General features: G+C 41.4%; 1 protein-coding gene and 1 pseudogene across 1 annotated transcript; one reads left to right on the top strand and one right to left on the bottom strand.

Annotated features, from left to right (window-relative positions):
- Positions 1-12,696: 12,696 nt before the first annotated feature.
- On the bottom strand, positions 12,697-13,695 carry LOC132282191 (uncharacterized). Its single transcript, XM_059783806.1, has one exon. The coding sequence runs from the start codon at positions 13,693-13,695 to the stop codon at positions 12,697-12,699; it is 999 nt and encodes a 332-aa protein (XP_059639789.1).
- An 892-nt stretch (positions 13,696-14,587) lies between these two features.
- On the top strand, positions 14,588-15,330 carry LOC132282190 (expansin-A23-like; annotated as a pseudogene).
- The last annotated feature ends 3,809 nt before the right edge of the window (positions 15,331-19,139 follow it).

Genomic DNA, 19,139 nt, shown 5'->3' with positions numbered 1-19,139 from the left:
CATTGATATGTATACTTTTGAAACACCTATAAACAATTGGCAAAATTCTGAAATTAATCAACAATGGTCATTATTTCTTAAACTATAACTTAGTAGTGTTAAAAAATTCTTAAAAATTACAATCTTATATTTTAAGAAAGATTTCTCAAACAAATCAACTTATAAAGTATAATAACTGTTAAGGGTGAAATCCGCACGGTCCGATACGACACCATTTACCTGCAAGGGAAAGAGGAAAAAATCGATGAACCTTGACAGCACCGATGTGGTGTCTGCCAAGAGCTCTCCGACGATCAAGTTAGTCACTGGAGGTCTAAAAAGGAAGGTAGGGATTTAATAATAGTTTTTTCGTCGTACCTTATTCCCGAGTCGTCATCCTATTTATCGTCGTTTCCCTTATTCTTGATAAAGAAATTTCATCATCCTTATCACATGGAACTTATCCCATGGAGGTCTTATCCCGTGGAGATCTTATCCCATGGAGATCTTATCCCTGATAAGATTTGTCATTATTTTAATCCATGGAAATCGTTACTTCTAATAATGAAATATTATCATTGATCACCGAAGAGGTCTGATGGCTGGTCAAAGTAAGTTAGGTTTATTTTCCCCTATCAGTTGCCCCCCATTCCCAAGCTTGCTCGTTTAGCTTTGGGAATGTACTAATAATAATAATAATAATATATATATATATTTTTGCCCTGGAACAGTACCCCGCAGGTACTATTCCCGTGGGTGCTGTTCACATGAACAGTACATGAAATATTTATTTATTTTTTTTCCTTGCCCTGGAACAGTACCTCGCGGGTAAAAAACTATTCCCGCGGGTACTGTTCACATGAACAGTACATGAAACTTTTTTTTTTTCTTTCTTGCCCTGGAACAGTACCCGCGGGTACTATTCACATTAACAGTATACGAAATTTTTTTTTTTCCCCTGGCACTATTCCCGGGAACAATGCCGCGGGTACCCTTCCCTTGGGTATTCTGCCTTGGGCACTATTTTTGGTAAAATTGGGTACTCGGCCTCGGGGTACTCTTTTGAATACCTCTGGGTAATCTTCTCCTAAATTGTATGAGCTTCATTCAGGTCGTCACTCCTTTAATAAGGGAATTTAAACTTTACGAGTTTTACTCATCCTTTTAATAAGGGATTTTTATTTATTATCTCTTATAGTACGGGGATATAGATTACGGGATTCATTCATCCCGGGTCTTGGTAATACAGGACACTCATTTACTATCCCTTATAGTACGGGGATATGGATTACGGGATTTATTCAGCCCGGATCCTTTTAATACAGGACTTTATTTACTATCCCTTATAGTACGGGGATATTGATTACGGGATTCATTCGGCTTGGGTCCTAGTAATACAGGACACTCATCTACTATCCCTTATAGTACGGGGATATGGATTACGGGATTCATTCAGCCCGGATCCTTCTAATACGGGACTTTATTTACTATCCCTTATAGTACGGGAAGTAGTCGTCTCGTCCCTTTAGTAAATGAAAGAAACTTTAATTATCTCACCCTTCTGTATATAAGGAGTAATCGGTTTCTTGTCCCTTTAATAAGGGAAGAATGTGTAGTTGGCCCTTTAAAGAGATAAATAGATTATTATGGGCTTAATATTACCACATAGGTAGTAGGGAACTGAAAATATAATATTTTATTGTGTAGAAATTGAGGGTCATCCACCTCATTGGTGATGGTGACTTTATTGGAAAATAACATGTGAAATGATGAACTGAGATGCCCCCAGTCTTTATTTTGAATGACTTGATAAAGCTAATTCTAGCTGTGAGGCAATTGTTAATCGGTATACTTATCTGAGTCCTCCTCACTATATGTCCTATCGCTTTGGCTGAAGAATGATCTTTTATAACTGGTATCCTTCTCATCCTTGGTGAGAGGGGCTGACATCTTTTTGTCCTCTCCTTCCTTTCCCTTCCGTGCATTCATAGCGTCTTCAGCGTTCATGTGTTTCTACGCTCTGATCAACAACTCTGTCATGCTGGTGGGAGGTTCTTTGGATAGGGCAAACAAGAATCTGGAGGTTTGGAATCCTATTATGAAAGCGGTCAAGGCCACCTTGTCGTCCACCTCTTCTGTCTGCAACATCTCTGTGTTGAATCGGGTGATGTATTCCCTGACCGACTCGCCCTCCTACTGCTTCGCGATAAGCAGGTAGGTGGCTGGCCTCCTATGCTTCTGACCTGCAATGAAGTGGCTCACAAATTGCTTACTCAGTTCTTCGAATGTGTTGATGGTTCCTGACTTCAGCTTGTTGAACCAAACTCTTACTGATCCCTTAAGTGTAGTGGGAAAAGCTCGGCACATAATTTCGTCTGGTACGGCGTATAAATACATAAGAGCTTGAAAGATTTACAGGTGATCTAGGGGATCTTTGGTCCCATCGAAGCTTTCAAATGAGGGCATCCTGAACTTGCTAGGCAGTGGACATTTTATAACAGCAGGGCTGAACGACAAGTGGGTCATTTGTACCAGGTTATTTACGGCTGCAAGACCTTTCCCTTTCATAGCCTGCATTACACCCTCCATTTTCCCCTTGAGATCCTCGATCTGCAGGTCGAAATAGGTAACTTTCTTTGTTTTTTCATTAAGACAGAAAGCTGTGCCTTCCTGAGGTCGGGAATTCCGTGGGAGAGATGGGTGTACCACCTCTCTATGTCGGTTTCCCACCTAGCTTTGTTCCACTTCGGTCTCATTTTGGGAGGGATGAATATCCTGCTTTACAAGATTCTCATTCCCTCCATTTGGATTTGAGAGATCTTGTCGTGGCAAACTTTGTTGAACCGATGGAACAAGATGTTGCAGGAGCGTTGCATTTTGCTGGATCAATTGGTCCATTCTCTGACTCAGAGTTTGGACCTGCAGTTCCAGCACTGCAAGCCGTGTCTGGTTGTTTGGGACGTCTAGGTTTTCACCCGACTCTACCCCTTAACCAGATCCCTGCGACGGTGTTCCTTCGGTAACCATACCGGACTACAAACATATATACCCAACCGAGTAATTAATTGATTCAAGGGAATCGTCGTTCCCACAGACGGCGCCAACTGTTGAGGGTGAAATCCGCACGGTCCGATACGACACCGTTTACCTGCAAGGGAAAGAGGAGAAAATCGATGAACCCTGACAGCACCGGTGTGGTGCCTGCCAAGAGCTCTCCGACGATCAAGTTAGTCACTGGAGGTCTAAAAAGGAAGGCAGGGATTTAATAATAGTTTTTTCGTCGTACCTTATTCCCGAGTCGTCATCTTATTTATCGTCGCTTCCCTTATTCTTGATAAAGGAATTTCATCATCCTTATCACATGGAACTTATCCCATGGAGGTCTTATCCCGTGGAGATCTTATCCCATGGAGATCTTATCCTTGATAAGATTTGTCATTATTTTAATCCATGGAAATCGTTACCTCTAATAATGAAATATTATCATTGATCACTGAAGAGGTCTGACGGCTGGTCAAAGTAGTTTAGGTTTATTTTTCCCTATCAATAACTATCCCTTGAAAATAATGAATAAGAAGAAAATTTACAATTTTATCGTCTTACCTCTTAGAACCTTGAAGAAAACGATGTAGAACATTTGTGCTCAGTTCTCTCCCATGTTGGTCTTCTCTTCGGAGACTCACGCTAATAATCTATCGTCTTTTGTTAATCAATTTAATTAAGTATTTATTTAGGTTAATGTAGAGGGTAAATTTGTCCACTTACATAATAATATATTATGAGAAGGTTATTTAGATAATAAACCATCAAATGGTCACTAATATCAATTAAGTTTCAGCATTGGTCACTATTCACCTTTTATTGACTTTAAGGTCATTATAGAGCAATTATATTTAATTTTGTTCACCAAAATATAATTTTCCCATAATTTATCACTATATTTTTTCATATTTAAGAAACAAATATATAGGTGAAAAGTGATATAAGATAAATATAAAAATTAAGAAGTGAAACAAATCTCTTTCTTTTTTTTGGTAAATAATTATTACAGTGCTATTGGGGGAAATTCAAACCTTCCATTTTCATTTTGAATATAATTAACAGTTCTCTATATATTTTCGTCACGTGACATATTATTAGGAAGAATCAAGGTAACTTCTTTCTCAAGGCATGCAAGCCATTTTTAGTATGTTGGATAGGAAACACTATTTTAACTGATAAAATTTAATTAATATTATTCATATCATAATATGACATTCTCTATTTCTCTGTTTCATTTTCTTTTTTAGTTTGCTTAAAATTGATATTAGTGGTAGACTACTAATCAAAACACTTGTTAGGAAACTTTTCCCCGTTAATTCCTGAATATTATTTGGCTAATTACCAAAACCCTTTTCCCACGATTGAGGTAGATATTTTTGTTATACTTTGCATCACAAACCAAATATATATATATATATTTTTTCACTCCCTTGTTTATAAATAGGTTTTAATTCCATTTGCTTAGTCATATACCCCCTCAGTCCCTCTTCTCTATTTATTTGTAATGAATTGGTTTCAGTTATTCACCATTGGAGCCATTTCAATGGCTCTTTTTGTTGTTACTGTATCTAGTTGGTCTGATGCGCATGCAACGTTTTACGGTGATATGTCTGGAGGCAAAACCATGCGTAAGTACGTGCTCATGTGTGTGTGAGAGCCTGATACTATCAATTGTTTGCACAATTAGATCATTATTAATGCCGTGTTTATGTACTTCCTTAAGCTTGTTGCAAGTTAATTAAGCATGGTTAGTGTAAGAAGGCCTAATTTAACATGTTACTTTAGGCCTCAAGCTGCAATAAGCGAGGATAGCTGAAGATACAATATTCCGTTTCATCTCTCTCCCCCTTACTTTCTCTCTCTCTCTCTCTTTTTAGCTTCCTCTCCTTACTTTCTACCCGTCATGGTCTATTTATAGGCCATGACCCTCTTTTGCAGTTAACCAATTACATTGGGCTTATAGCCCAAAGTTCTCTTCCTTCTGGGCTGGATCTTGTAATGGGCTTGACCTTCCTCGGTGGACCCCCCACGTTCGGCCCACTCCAGGGTGCTTTGGCATGGATCCTTCTTCAATCATTCGACCCGATCTCGTTTCCGCGACCCATATCCGGCCCATGCCACTTGCCGCATCCTCAACTGCCCCCATAATTACCCCTTATTGATTAGGGGGTAATTATTAGAGGCTACTAATGATGACCTGACGGCTTGAGGAGATCGCGTGGGAGAATGGACGGTTAGATTTAGGGGTCGGCGCTTCGAGATTAAAAAAGACAACCCATCGCTTTCCTGACTCCTCGGCTCTCGGGCTCATCCCGTCTTTATAAGCTTCATCAACTCTCCATCGATCCTCTCTACCGTCTTCATCTCACCTTTTGCTGCTTGAATCCTCTCCGGCGATCTCTTACGAAAGACCTTCCTTCCAGTGGCTTTGCAATACTTCTCTGCCGTTTTCACTCTCTAAGGTTAGTTTCATTTGCATTTTTCTTTTGGAAGACTTATCTCTTCTCCTCGGAATCCTCATCCACTCACACCATGACAGTAGATCTAGACGTTATTCGCATGAAACTTCAACTTCCCGATGATGTAGAAATTAGAAACTGCCCCGGGAAGTGAATATTAGAACCGGTGCTGGCCTTCTTCCCGGCGAGGCCTTGTTTTCACTCCTCCATCTCAACCTCCTTAGATTTCCTCTACATCCTTTCTTTTATTATGTTTTTAATAAGCTAAATCTTTCCCCTTTACATGTAAACCCCAATTTCCTTAGGATTTTATCCGTTATGCTACTCCTGATTCGTGACAGAGGTCTGGATCTGGACCTCGTAGATCTCCTCCCCTGTTACAAGGTCAGCAAGATCAGAACTGACGAACCGTTTTACCACTTTTTCCCCATTGAGAAGAGGTCTATCTGCACGGATAAGATCAAATTTGAGAAGGGCTGGAGGAAAAACATCATTGGGGTTAGGGGAGCCTGGTTCTCTCCAGCTGCGGAGGGTTTCTCTATCCCGAGCGCTTTCGGAGAGTGCTCTGTCTCTTTTTACAAAAAATATAAAAACCATAAGAGTGACTATCCTTGCGAGATCTGCATTCCTTGTTTTTGTTCTTTCTTATGCCATTCCTTAGGCATTCCTTGTGATGACTTGAGCTACGGTGTGTGCAGGGATAGGGATAACTACTTGAAGCGGTACGTTCTGACCAACGTTCCCTCTTGCTCGGACCTTCTCACCTCAGATAATCTCCTTGACATCTCAGTCCTCGGCAAGATAATGAGTCAACTCCAGATCCCCTCCTTCGGCAGGAAGAAATCTGCCCCAGGCCTGCTATCACTCATGCGTCAATCTCCTCACCGGCTTCAACATCTTCCTCCGCTACTATTTCTGACACCACTCCTTCCACCGATCCATCCGCGACAGCTGCTGACTCGGTCGCTAACACGGCAACTGCCAGCCCGAACGTTGCCCCCTCTGCCAACAATCCTCCTGGCTCTACTGCTGCTTCCGCACGGGGAAAAGGCCAGAGGAAAAAGGCATCAGCCTGACAGTGCTCTGAGCATGGATGACGTTCCCTTGTTTCAGAGGGTTAGACCCTCTGGGCCGAATGTGATTTCCCTGGCGAGACCTCCTCAAGCTAGGCCCCCACCCCCTCTGGGCAAGCCTCCGCTTCAGGAACGGCGCCATGGAGCCCTCGCTTCATCCGAACAGACGGATCGTCTGTGAAGCCGACCGAGACCATGTTCAAAGATGGTCAAACCGCGATGGCCTACTACAGGAGTATGTGGACTCCCAAGGACATCGAGGTAGCCAAAGGTCTATCTCAGAGGGAGGTGTTCAACCGATTCCCCTTGTCTGCCATGGAGGTAACTTCTACCCCTTAGTCAATAAATCTTTACATACTCTTGCCACTTATTTTCTTCTAACCATCTGCTCGGCTTAACCAGTTGTCCTGTATATCTTTACAGACCTTGTACGGGATGATGGCTATGCAAAAACAAGTTGAGCAGGTGAATGCCAAGGTCCGCGCGCTTTCTGACAGCCTTAGCATAGCGAACAAGAAGAACGATAACTTAGCTGCTCAGAAGACCGGGTTGATGGTTCAACTTGGTAAAACTGAAAAAGAGAGGGATTCGCTGAGGAGGGAAACCGACTCTCTTCAGGATGAGAGGAATGCTCTCCAACTTGAAAAGAGTGTCTGGCAGACCGAACGGGAATCCCTTCGGGCCGAGAAGGAGGAACTGCTTCGCCTTCTGAATGACGAGTAGTCCACCCGGATGGCCTTTGAGAAGAGGGCCCTAGACGAGCGCAACGCTTTACTTGATACCATCAGCAGGGTAAATGGTGGTATGCTAGCTCGGCACGCTCGATTCTCTAGAGTTGGGGCCCTCAGATATACCCAGGGTTTCCGAGAGGGTTACGCCGATCGCATCCCGGAGGAAGGTCAGACTAGCTCTACCCCTGATGATGTTGATAAGGATCTGGATATTGACCCTCCTGGTGTTTATATCGATCCGGACTCAACCGCTGCCGAGGGGATATTTGATGAATGTCAGGAGATTGCGTCTTCTCGGATCACTCCTACTCCTCCTGTCGCTCTGACTTTGGACATTCTCCCTGTGTCCGCTTTGACTCCATCTGCCGTTACTGCTGAAGAAAACCCTCAGCTGAATGATTCTTCCAACGCTGCTGAGGGTAGGATTCAACAGAACGATTCTGTCATTCATCTTGACTATCCACCTAGTGAGGATGGCGACACCACCAACAATGAGGAGGTCGCCCAACATCATTAAGAGGCCGACGAGGCAAGCGCCTATTAGTTAGGACCTCTCTCATTTTCTTCTTTTTTTTTTTGTTTAAATGTATTGACTTTGGCACATGTGCCATCTTTACACCTCATTTTTTGTAACCTTCTGAAGTTTATTTAATGAGATGGCAGACTCCTGATCAAAATTTTTTGTGTCAACTTTTTTTTTTTTTTGCAAGTGTTTAGTGTTCGGCTCATTGTGCTAACTACAATTTACTTTGCTCAGGTGCCTGGCTTTTGGCTATAATGCCACTTGCCACTTAGCCCTCTAATTTTCTTTTAGCAGTGTTTGGCGTTCGGCTCATAGTGCCAGCTGCCATTTACTTTGCTTAGGTGCCTGGCGCTCGGCTGGAATGCCCCTTGCCACTTGGCCTTTTATTTTTCTTAGCAAGTGTTTGGCGTTCGGCTCATAGTGCCAGCTGCCACTTACTTTGCTTAAGTGCCTGGCGCTCGGCTGGAATGCTTCTTGCCACTTGGCCTCTTATTTTTCTTAGCAAGTGTTTGGCGTTCGGCTCATAGTGCCAACTGCCACTTACTTTGCTTAGGTGCCTGGCGCTCGGCTGGAATGCCTCTTGCCACTTGGCCTTTTATTTTTCTTAGCAAGTGTTTGGCGTTCGGCTCATAGTGCCAGCTGCCACTTACTTTGCTTAGGATTTTAAAGAGGAGTGCAATCTTTATAGATCTCAAAAACTCATACATTCAACTGTTTTCAATTTAAAATAAACAGAATTCAGTACTGAATCTCAACTTTTTATAGATAATACCTCTTTAGAGAAGTAGCATTCCAAGGCTTGTTAACCAGCCTTCCGGCCATGGTTTCTAAGGTATATGCGTCTTTTCCTATGGCCTCTGCAATTCTGTATGGGCCTTCCCATGGTGGCATCATCTTCTTGACTATCCCCACCTTCTTTTTCAGAACTAGGTCACCTGGCCTAAAGTCTCTGTGCTTTACTCTCCTGTTATGGCTGTTCGCAAGTGTCTGCTGGTAGGAGGCGAGCCTCACTGCTGCTGCGTCTCTTTTTTCTTCCAGCAAATCGAGGTTAAACCTTAGCATATTGTCATTATGCTCACGGCTCCAGGCCAAGCTTCGAACAGTCGGAACTAAGTGCTCGACCGGTAAAACTGTCTCGGTTCCATACGCCATGGTGAATGGACTTTCTCCGGTCGGTCTTCTTAGGGTCGTTCTGTAGGCCCATAGGACGTTCGGCAGTTCATCTAGCCACATTCCTTTCCTTTCTTCTAGTTTCTTTTTGATACAAGTAAAGATTGTTTGTTTGTAATTTTCGCTTGTCCATTGGCCTGTGGGTGACTTACTGCCGCCAGCTTTTGATTAATTCCATACTCCTCCAACAGCTCTCTTACCTGCTTACTGTCAAGGTTGGTACCATTATCCATGACGATTGACCTCGGAACACCAAACCGGTAAATAATATTATTCCAAATGAATCGTCTCACATGAGTTTGAGTAACGCTCGGGTACGGCTCTGCTTCCACCCACTTAGTAAAGTAGTCTGTAGCCAGCAACACATACTTGTTCTGAGCTCTGGCAGTTGGTAGAGGACCAACTACATCCATCCCCCATTGCGCGAAAGGCCATGGTGTGGCCATTACATGCAAGCCTTCAGGCGGTTGGTGAATCAGTGGTCCGAACCTTTGGCACTTATCGCACCTTCTGGACAATTCTTCCGAATCTCGCGACATGTTTGGCCAAAAGTACCCTTGAGCCATTGCTTTGTGTGCTAATGATCTCCCCCCTGAGTGGTTTCCACACACACCTTCATGAATAGCTCGTAATATTTGCCGAGCCTCTATGGGGGTAACGCACTTTAAGTACGGTCCGGAAAAGGATCTTCTGTATAACTAGTTATGCACTATGGCGTACTTTGCAGCATTCGCTTTGATTTTCCTAGCCTCATTTCTTTGTTCAGGCAGAGTACCATCTCGGATGTAAGTTATGATCGGATCAATCCAACTTGGCTCATATGGAATAACATTCACTTGCCAAGGATCTGAGCCTGAAGGCTCTTCGAAAATAGATGGCTGGTTTAATATTCCCACTAGAACCACCCTTGCCAATGTTTCTCCGGAACCCGAGGCGCTACATGCTAGCCTGTCGGCATCTCCGTTACACTCCCTCGGAATTTGAATGAATTCAATTTTTTCAAAGTTCTGCGCCTCCCGCATAACGGCAGAACGATATGCTTCTATCGTTTCGTCCTTGGTTTCATACTCACCTCTCACCTGCCGAACGACAAACTGTGAGTCACTGAAAACATTCAAATTCCTGATCTTAAGTTCTTTGGCCAGTTTTATTCCTGCCAGCAACGCTTCATATTCTGCCTCATTATTCGTGGCTGCGAATTCAAACCGGAGCGTTTGGCTTAAGGCTGTACCTTCTGGCGTCTGCAGTTTGATCCCAATGCCTGCACCCATCTGATTTGAGGATCCATCAACGAAGAGTTTCCATAAGCACTTACAAAGATCCTCCTCCACGTCTTCTGAATCACATTCCAGTAAAAAATCTGCCACCGCCTGCCCTTTGACTGCTGTTCTCGATTCGTATGTGATATTAAATGAGCTCAACTCTATGGCCCACTTCGTCATTCTTCTGGAGAGATCTGGTTTGTGCAGTATTATTCTGATAGGGAAAGTGGTTAGAACGATAATAGGATGGGATTCAAAATAATGCCTGAGCTTTCTTTTCGCATGCACTAGCGAGAGTATCACCCGCTCTGCCTTTGAATAACGTCTTTCGGCCTCAGTCATTGTTTTACTAACATAGAACACTGGATATTGCTTCCCTTCTGCGTAGTGGATCAGAACGCCGCTTGTTGCGATGCTGGATACTCCGAGATACAGAAACAGCTTCTCGCTTGACTCTGGAGTTGACAATACCGGAAGGTTCTGCATATATTTTTTCAGAGCAGTTAACACTAGGCGTTGTTCATCTCCCCAAACCTACCTGCCGTGGCTTCGGATTGTGTCAAAAAATGGCTTGCATCGATTTGACAATTTGGAAATGAAACGACTCAGTGCAGCAATCCGTCCCGTAAGTGTTTGCACCTCTTTGATTGTCGTTGGCTCGGCATTCTTAGTCAGAGCATCTGCTTGGGTAGGGCTTGCCTCGATGCCTCTGAGATTAACCACGTGCCCTAGGAATTGGCCTGAACTTACACCGAACGAGCACTTGGTTAGATTGAGCTTCATTCCATAGTGCCGCAAAACATCAAACACGCCTCGAAGATGCTGCACATGATCAGCTTTCTTCTTACTTTTGACCACCATATCATCAATGTAAGCCTTCACTGTCTTCCCTATTTGCTCCTTAAAAATCTTGCTAATAAGTCTTTGGTAAGTTGCCCCGGCGTTCTTTAGTCCGAACGGCATAACTTTGTAGCAATACGTCCTGCGTTCAGTAACGAAAGAAATTTTTTCTTCATCAGCAGGGTCCATGGGGATCTGATTATAACCCGAATAAGCATCTAGAAAGGTCAAGCGTTCATATCCAGTTGTTGCATCCACCATCTGATCAATCTTTGGCAGCGGGAAGCTATTCTTCGGACAAGCTTTGTTTAAATTGGTAAAATCAATGCATACGCGCCATTTCCCATTTTTCTTTTGTACAACGACCACATTCGATAACCAGTCGGGGTAGTGCACTTCTCTTACGAACCCCGCATCAAGCAGCCTATCAACTTCCTCAGCAATAATTCGGTTGCGCTCGGGGGCAAACCGTCGCTGCTTCTGTTTTACAGGTTTTGCATTGGGATTAACGTTCAAAGAATGACAAGATACCGAAGGATCGATCCCGGGCATGTCCAGGTGACTCCATGCGAACACATCTGCGTTTTGAGACAAAAAATCAACTAATTCCTGTTTTTCCTCCTCAATGAGTCTTTTCCCTACTCTGGTTGTCCGTTCCAGTCGGAACTGATCGATCTGCACATCAAGCAAGGGTTCTTCAGTCGAGCCCTCTGGTTCCTCCGCTCCGTTCTGCCTGGAAGGAGGCTCCTGTAATTGCTATCTCGGACTTACTAAACGAATGGGAGCTTTCCCCTTTCCGGCATGTTTCAGCGTTACAGAGTAACATTCTTTAGCTGCAACTTGGTCTCCATGAATGTCAATCACTTTGGTTCCATCTGGTGCCAGGCATCTCATTACCTGATGCAGAGTGGAAGGAACACCTCGAACCCTGTGGATCCACCCTCTGCCCATCAGAAGATTGTAATAGGGATGAATTTCAACAACTACAAAGGTTTCCATCAAAACCCTCTCGGCAGCATGTACCGCTACCTCCACTGTGCCGACGGGCTCCACTCGCTTTCCATCAAACCCTACTAGCGGATTCCCGGTGGATTTCAGCTGATCCTGTTTGATCTCGAGCCGATCGAATGTATCTCTTGGCATGATGTTCGCACTACTTCCAGGGTCAATTAGAACTCTGCGCACCAAGCATTTGGCCACTGTCAAACTTACGACCAGCGGGTCCTCATAAGGGATCTGAACACGCAACAAATCTGTCGCGTTAAACTTTATCTGCGTTGATGAGCTCTGCTGGTGCAGAGTGTTTACACTACCTATCCTTCTCTTCATCCGTGCCTGATGAAGGCGTGTTCGAAGCAATTCATCTAATTCCTCAGCAGGTTCTGGCCGACCGTGAATTGCATTAATTACTCGAACTGGTTACGTGTTGTGAGAATTCGATTTCTGATTCTTCTTTACATGCTCCATTGGCCGGTTCTGCTCCACCGCTGGTCCTTGAATATAACTTGCGAACTCTCCTCTGGCTATCAGCATCTCTACCTGTCCCCTTAGGTTCCTGTATTCGTTAGTCTGGTGGCCAAAATTAGAATGAAATGCACAGTGTTTAGACTGATCCCTCTATTCGAAAGGTTGCCTGATTGGTAAAGGAGGTCGGAACTTATCTTTATTTTCTTGATACAGTCTTGCTAGGGTAACTGTCAGTGGAGTAATCAGTTCTTCCTCTCTGGGCCTTTTCTCAGATTTCCACGAGGAGCGTTGCGGTTGGACCTGTTTTTGCTTGATCTTTGCTTTGGTCTTTTCTTCCGTGGATATAACGAACGTCTTCCGAGCTTTTGCCGCCTCTTCTTCTTCCAAGCGTACAAATCCATCAGCTCTTTCGTTGAGTTCATCCATAGTCCTCGGTGTGTTGACCACCAAACTTGTGTGGAACGGGGTGCCACGATTCATAGCCAGAATGAATGCTTGAACTGCCATTGAAGGGTGGCATTCAATAACCATGCTCTTGGTAAGGTTAAAGCTGGTTAGGAAAGCCTGGAAACGCTCTTCAGCGTGTTGCTTCATTGTGAATAAGCTCGAAATATCTTTCACTGGATGCTTGTTTCCATAGTATTGGCTTATGAACCGATCGCACAGACTTCGGAAACTATCCACCGAACCACTCGGCAGGTTCTTGAACCAATTCAGAGCTGGTCCGACTAGACTCGTAGGAAAGCACTTGCACATCAAAGAATCATTCTTAGTGTTTATAGCCATTTTCAGCTGGATGTGATACACATGATCGATCGGATCAGTCGTTCCGTCGAATAGAATGAAAACAGGCATGGAAAATTTCCTAGGACTCGGGGCATTCAGAATCTCATCGGTGAACGGTGAATCCACCGTTCGAGCTGCTGAACGGAGTGCTTCATTCTCCCTCTGGAATCCCGCGGCTGCTCTCTGGTCTACTGATTTCCTCTCTGAGCTGTGATAGTCGAACGTCGTTATGGAAGGCCGATAGGTCGGATCGAATGATCTATCTTCAACAAAGTCCTTGTGCCATGGAGGCATAGCTTTCTGACGAATCAACTCTGTTGTTTCACCTCGGCTGAGCGTTTCTTGATGTGGATCAAAAGTCATCGCTTCGTTTCGCTTGATCTGCTCACGCCGTGGATCCATGTGAATCGATCATTCACGATCATCCATACGACGAAGATTTGGCGGCAGACCGTCTCGCCGGATTTCCTCGCGGTGAGGATTAACTAGATTGTTTTCAACCTCTTCACCGTGATGTGCTGCATCGGTATGTGCACCTTCTTCGCCTACCAGAAGTGGTCGTGGAATTACTGGAGCTTCTTGACGTTGTATTTCATTCCTTAGATCTGCATTTTCTCTCCGGAGAGCTTCGATCATGTTCATCAACTCATCGAGTTTCACTTGCTGGATGTTCTCAACCGTATTAGAGTTGTTACCCCCTATCATGATTCCGGATCGAAGCAAAGGCATGAATTACGAACTTCGAAACAGATCTAAGCGTTATCGATGCAAACTCCGCTAGATCTGGGCTTAACTTTACCGAATCGTGATCGCTGTTTGCTAGATCTGATTTTCTAGCTTCAAACTCATCGGATCTGGCTGCAACTGAGTAAATCGCAATTGCGTCCTTTCAAAGCAAATGCCTCAGAATCCACAATAATCAAGAATTCTCTCGGAGCAAACTATAATCTCACCGATCTGGATTCAACTTCCAGAAGTCACACTACATATTCACAAACTCGATTGAGCTAATAAGGTACTAATCGGACTCGAATTGATCTTCGTCCTCGTTTCCCACAGACGGCGCCAATTGAAGATACAATATTCCGTTTCATCTCTCTCCCCCTTACTTTTTCTCTCTCTCTCTCTTTTTAGCTTCCTCTCCTTACTTTCTACCCGTCATGGTCTATTTATAGGCCATAACCCTCTTTTGCAGTTAACCAATTACATTGGGCTTATAGCCCAAAGTTCTCTTCCTTCTGGGCTGGATCTTGTAATGGGCTTGACCTTCCTCGGTGGACCCCCCACGTTCGGCCCACTCCAGGGTGCTTTGACATGAATCCTTCTTCAATCATTCGACTCGATCTCGTTTCCGCGACCCATATCCGGCCCATGCCACTTGCCGCATCCTCAGTAGCTTTGAAATCTTTATTTTTTATTTCTATCCCGGTACATATTTATTTATTTATGTTTCATGGTTATCAACTTATCATAATAATTAATACCTAGTAATCAATAATTTTATCTTGGTGGATGTGATTATTGACAGAGGGTGCTTGTGGGTATGGCGATCTATTCCAACAAGGATATGGACTCAAGACAACGGCCCTAAGCATGGCACTCTTAAAAAATGGGCAGAGATACGGTGCATGTTTTGAGCTCAAGTGTATGAATGATCCACAATGGTGCAAACCCGGTACTGTCAAAGTAACAGCAACCAACTTTTGTCCTCCGAATAATGCAGAGGGATGGTGCGACCCACCTCGGAAGCACTTCGATCTGTCAATGCCAATGTTCGTAAAGCTGGCGCACTACCGTGCTGGGATCATCCCGGTTCGCTATCGTCGCATCTCGTGTAGCAAGAGATGAGGGATCAGGTTCCAGGTGAAAGGAAATCCGTATTGGGCACTTGTGTTGGTGTACAACGTTGGAGGTAATGGCGATGTTGTTGATGTTAAAATTAAGGGGTCTCGCACGGGTTGAATTCAAATGGATCGCAATTGGGGCCAGAATTGGTAGACTGGGGTGCCTTTAGTAGGGCAAAGCTTGTCATTCAAAGTGACGACCAGTGATGGGAAGGTGGTGCAATCTAATGGCGTTGCACCTCCAAATTGGCAATTTGGTCAGACCTACAAGGGACAAAATTTTTAGTTTTCTTTTGTGGGTCTCCACTGTAATTCGCTTACTGGCTGGGACATAGTATTATTTATGTTCACTTATCATGCACAAAAGTTATTTCAATCAGAAGGACACCAACACTTCTATTTTTGATAAATATTATAGTTTACAATTGCATGGTTAGTAATTGCTTTGATGCCCTCGAAGGTCTTCTATACCAAAAAAATAAATTAAATTATTATTTGATTTTATGTAGAATGAATGTTTCACCTTTCTTGTGTGCCAAAAGGCCTAAAAATAATGAGCAAGGAAAATAAAAGAAATGAACTAGTAAGTACTTCAACGTCGAAAATCTCCTTATATATTTTAGACAGATTCAAATATAACAGCCGTGGACCATCATAACAGCGGCCCGTTGTGTTGGATTTAAATTAGCAAACATATTTTTTTTACTATTATTTTAAAAATAAGTTAAATATTTTTAGTCTATTAAACAATGATTATATCTATGCATACATGATAAACAATAATTCTTTTTTTTGGTTAACCTAATCCAATATTATAAATACTAGGATAAAAGATCCTTTTGAAATACATTCAACATCCATGAAGGCCACACTTGCCATGCAAATCACCTATACTTTGATGAAGAGCCCATTTACCCACCTCATGTGCTGCTCTCTTGTATAATTGTGGGCACCAAACCAACTTAAACCCCAAGCTTTGATGAATCAAACACTGGATATCTTGAATAATGACTGGGCATAAAAGGTTTTTAGGGGTAAGGTTAACCACTGATTGGCAATCACACTCAACATCCACATTTGAATACCTCCACTGACCAAGAAGTTTCAGACCATCCCTGAATACTAGAGCCTATGCAATATTTGCGCCGTCTGCATCTTGATAAAATACTGTAGCCACCTTAACAGCTTATCCACAATAATTACGGAGTACCAAACCACCCCACTATAACCAGTTAGCTATTCAATTAATATCTACCAAGAGCGTGACTAATCCAACTATTAGTATGAGGATTACCACCACCAGTGGGCGATGCATTAGCGGTTTCCTCCGACAAATTACCACTGATACATTAGCAGTTTCACAGTTTTTTCCATAATCATTACTAGATCCTATTCAGTTTTATTAAAAACCAAGTTGTTTCTTCCTTTCCAAATCTACCAGCTCAAGAAAGATGCCAAGCTCAAAAGACGATTAACCTCATGACAATCTTTCCAAAGGCTTTGCATTTCACACCATTTCATATACCATGTTTGGTACTTACCTGTGAAATGAAGCCACAAGGGACTAAGTTTCCAAACCAATTGAGCTCTACGATAATCAAAGAGCACAACATATTGTTTCTTCTTCCTCTCTACAAATTACACACGAAGCTTGATTAACCAGACCTCTCTTCTTTAGATTCGACAATACTGGAAGGCGTTCATGGTAGCACTGCCAAAGGAAGAGCTGAATTTTCCTCAAAATTGGTAGCCACCAAATTTGCTTCCAAATGGTCTCTCTACTTGGTTGGCTGCTGGAACTTGCTTGACAATGATTGATGTAAGTTGAATAGTCCTGACCCTTATTACACAATTGCAAGGCCACTTTATATGCTAATTTTACTAAAAATCGACCATCACTAGTTAAGCCCCAGATTTTATAATCATCACCTTCAGACTGTCGAAGAGGCATCTGCAAAATTCACTTACAATCTCTAGGATTGAACAATTGTCTTACCAACTTAGTTTTCCACTTCTGAGTTGAATAATTAGGCTGGTACTATTATATACGGAGTACTAATTAGGCTTTTCCTCCTTTTTAGGTACCATAACTTTTTATTTCACTGAGGGCAAGCTGACCTGGTGCAAAAAGGTCAACTGCACAATTTTATTTTATTTATTTATTACTCCGCATAATTTAGAGAGTAATTTGTCAATTATTTACAAAAACATACTGTAATAGAAAAATATTTATTTATAGGGAAGAAGTCTCTATTTAAAAGCTTACCTTTTAACAAAAAAAAAAAAAAAAAAAGTCTCTATTTAAAGTTAATTTTTCACTTTGATTGAATTGAGAAAAATAATTACAAATGCATCAAGAACTATTAAATTTAAGGTCCAAGATGCCCTCTATGCTCTTATTTCAAAATATCAAAATATTTTTTTAAAAATTATATAATTTTATAATATTAAAATAGATAATTGAAAACTAGTTTGACCTATCATTTAATTCAAATTGCTCAATAAATTCCTTAACACGCTAAGATTTTTGTTCAAAAAATAATGATAGCTCATCTTTTACTTATGTGGAGGAGATAAGATCCAATGATTTGTCCTTTAGTAGAGGACATCTATAAGGTTACTCTCCTAATCTTATTATAATCATATATATAGTTTACATCTTTTTTATTAGACAAGAACTTTTGTATTATAATATAATTTTATATATAAAAAATGAGTAATGATACTTGCACTGATTTGTTGCACCGAATGTTTTTTATTAGTTATTTATGAATAGAACATGTAACCCACTTATTTATTTATGCATAAATAATCTGATTAAAATAAATAGGTTTGACAATTCATTACAACAAATCGCATAAATAAAGAAGTAGGACCCTCCACTTATATATACTATGCATAAATAACCAATCAGAAACAAAGTGCAACAAATCGGTGCAAGTATCATTAGTCATAAAAAAAAAATATGCAAACTTTTGTAAATATATGTCATTTGTCTTAATAGATCAAAGAATTCATCCAAATTTGCTACAACTAATGCGGATGTTTTTCCTAAGCATAAATTAATTCTTGTATAATTTCCTTTTATCTTCCAAGTATTTACCATATTATGTAAATGACATTCTTGATCACCCCCTTATCTTGGACTACATCTCTTTAACTTATATTTATAGTAATTAATACCATCTATTTCAACTTTTATAATTGTCAAACTTTTGGTTGTAATTAACACCTACTAAAAATTTCAGATTTGGACATAAATTTAACTCCTTAATATCAACTTTTAATATTGAGCAAGGTTTACATAGTTTATTTATTTTTTATTTTTTGGAATTATATGATTATAAGAAGGTTATTTTAGTATTTTATAATAAGGGCTTGGAAGATATTTTGGGCTTAATACTAATTTTTGATGCATTTGCAGTTATTTTATTTGATTCAATCAAATTGAAAAATAAAAACCCCCAGGACAGAGTTTGTGAAGGGGTCTCTAAGTGTTAGACAACCAGATCTAATCACTTGGGTGTGGATTCGATTCTCCTCCATCTTGACTTAAAATGTTATTTGTACTGTGAGGTCGGGGTGAATAGGCGGGGTTTACCTGGTAGTTACAAATCTAAAGAACGAATAGTTGTGAGAGTTCTCACGTCATAAAAAAAAAAAAATAATAATAATTAAAAGAAAAAGAAAAAAAAGTTTTAAAATAGTCTAATTTGTTATTTAAGACTCCTTAACACTAATTAGGTGTATTTTTCCCTTTATTTATTTATTTAGCAATTTATCTTATAACTTATAGTGATTTATGCATTCCTAATACACAATTTTAAATATTTTAGATAACTCTTTTTTGTTAAATAATTTTGTTATTTATTTATTTTTTTTATAAAAACAATTTACTCCTTCATCTATAAAGTTATTATTGTCAAATATGTTATGATAAAATTAACAATAAAAGTGTTTTTG

The sequence above is a fragment of the Cornus florida genome, unplaced genomic scaffold, assembly GCF_030987335.1.
Source record: "Cornus florida cultivar Cherokee Brave unplaced genomic scaffold, ASM3098733v1 CherokeeBrave_3.0.0_Hap2_Chr11, whole genome shotgun sequence".
NCBI lineage: Eukaryota > Viridiplantae > Streptophyta > Magnoliopsida > Cornales > Cornaceae > Cornus > Cornus florida.
The sequence above is the reverse complement of the archived record's forward strand: the minus strand, read 5'-3'. Positions and strand labels throughout refer to the sequence as shown.

Coding starts and splice junctions, on each gene's coding strand:
- LOC132282191 (XM_059783806.1), bottom strand. CDS start 13,695: ATGACTTTTGATCCACATCAAGAAACGCTCAGCCGAGGTGAAACAACA.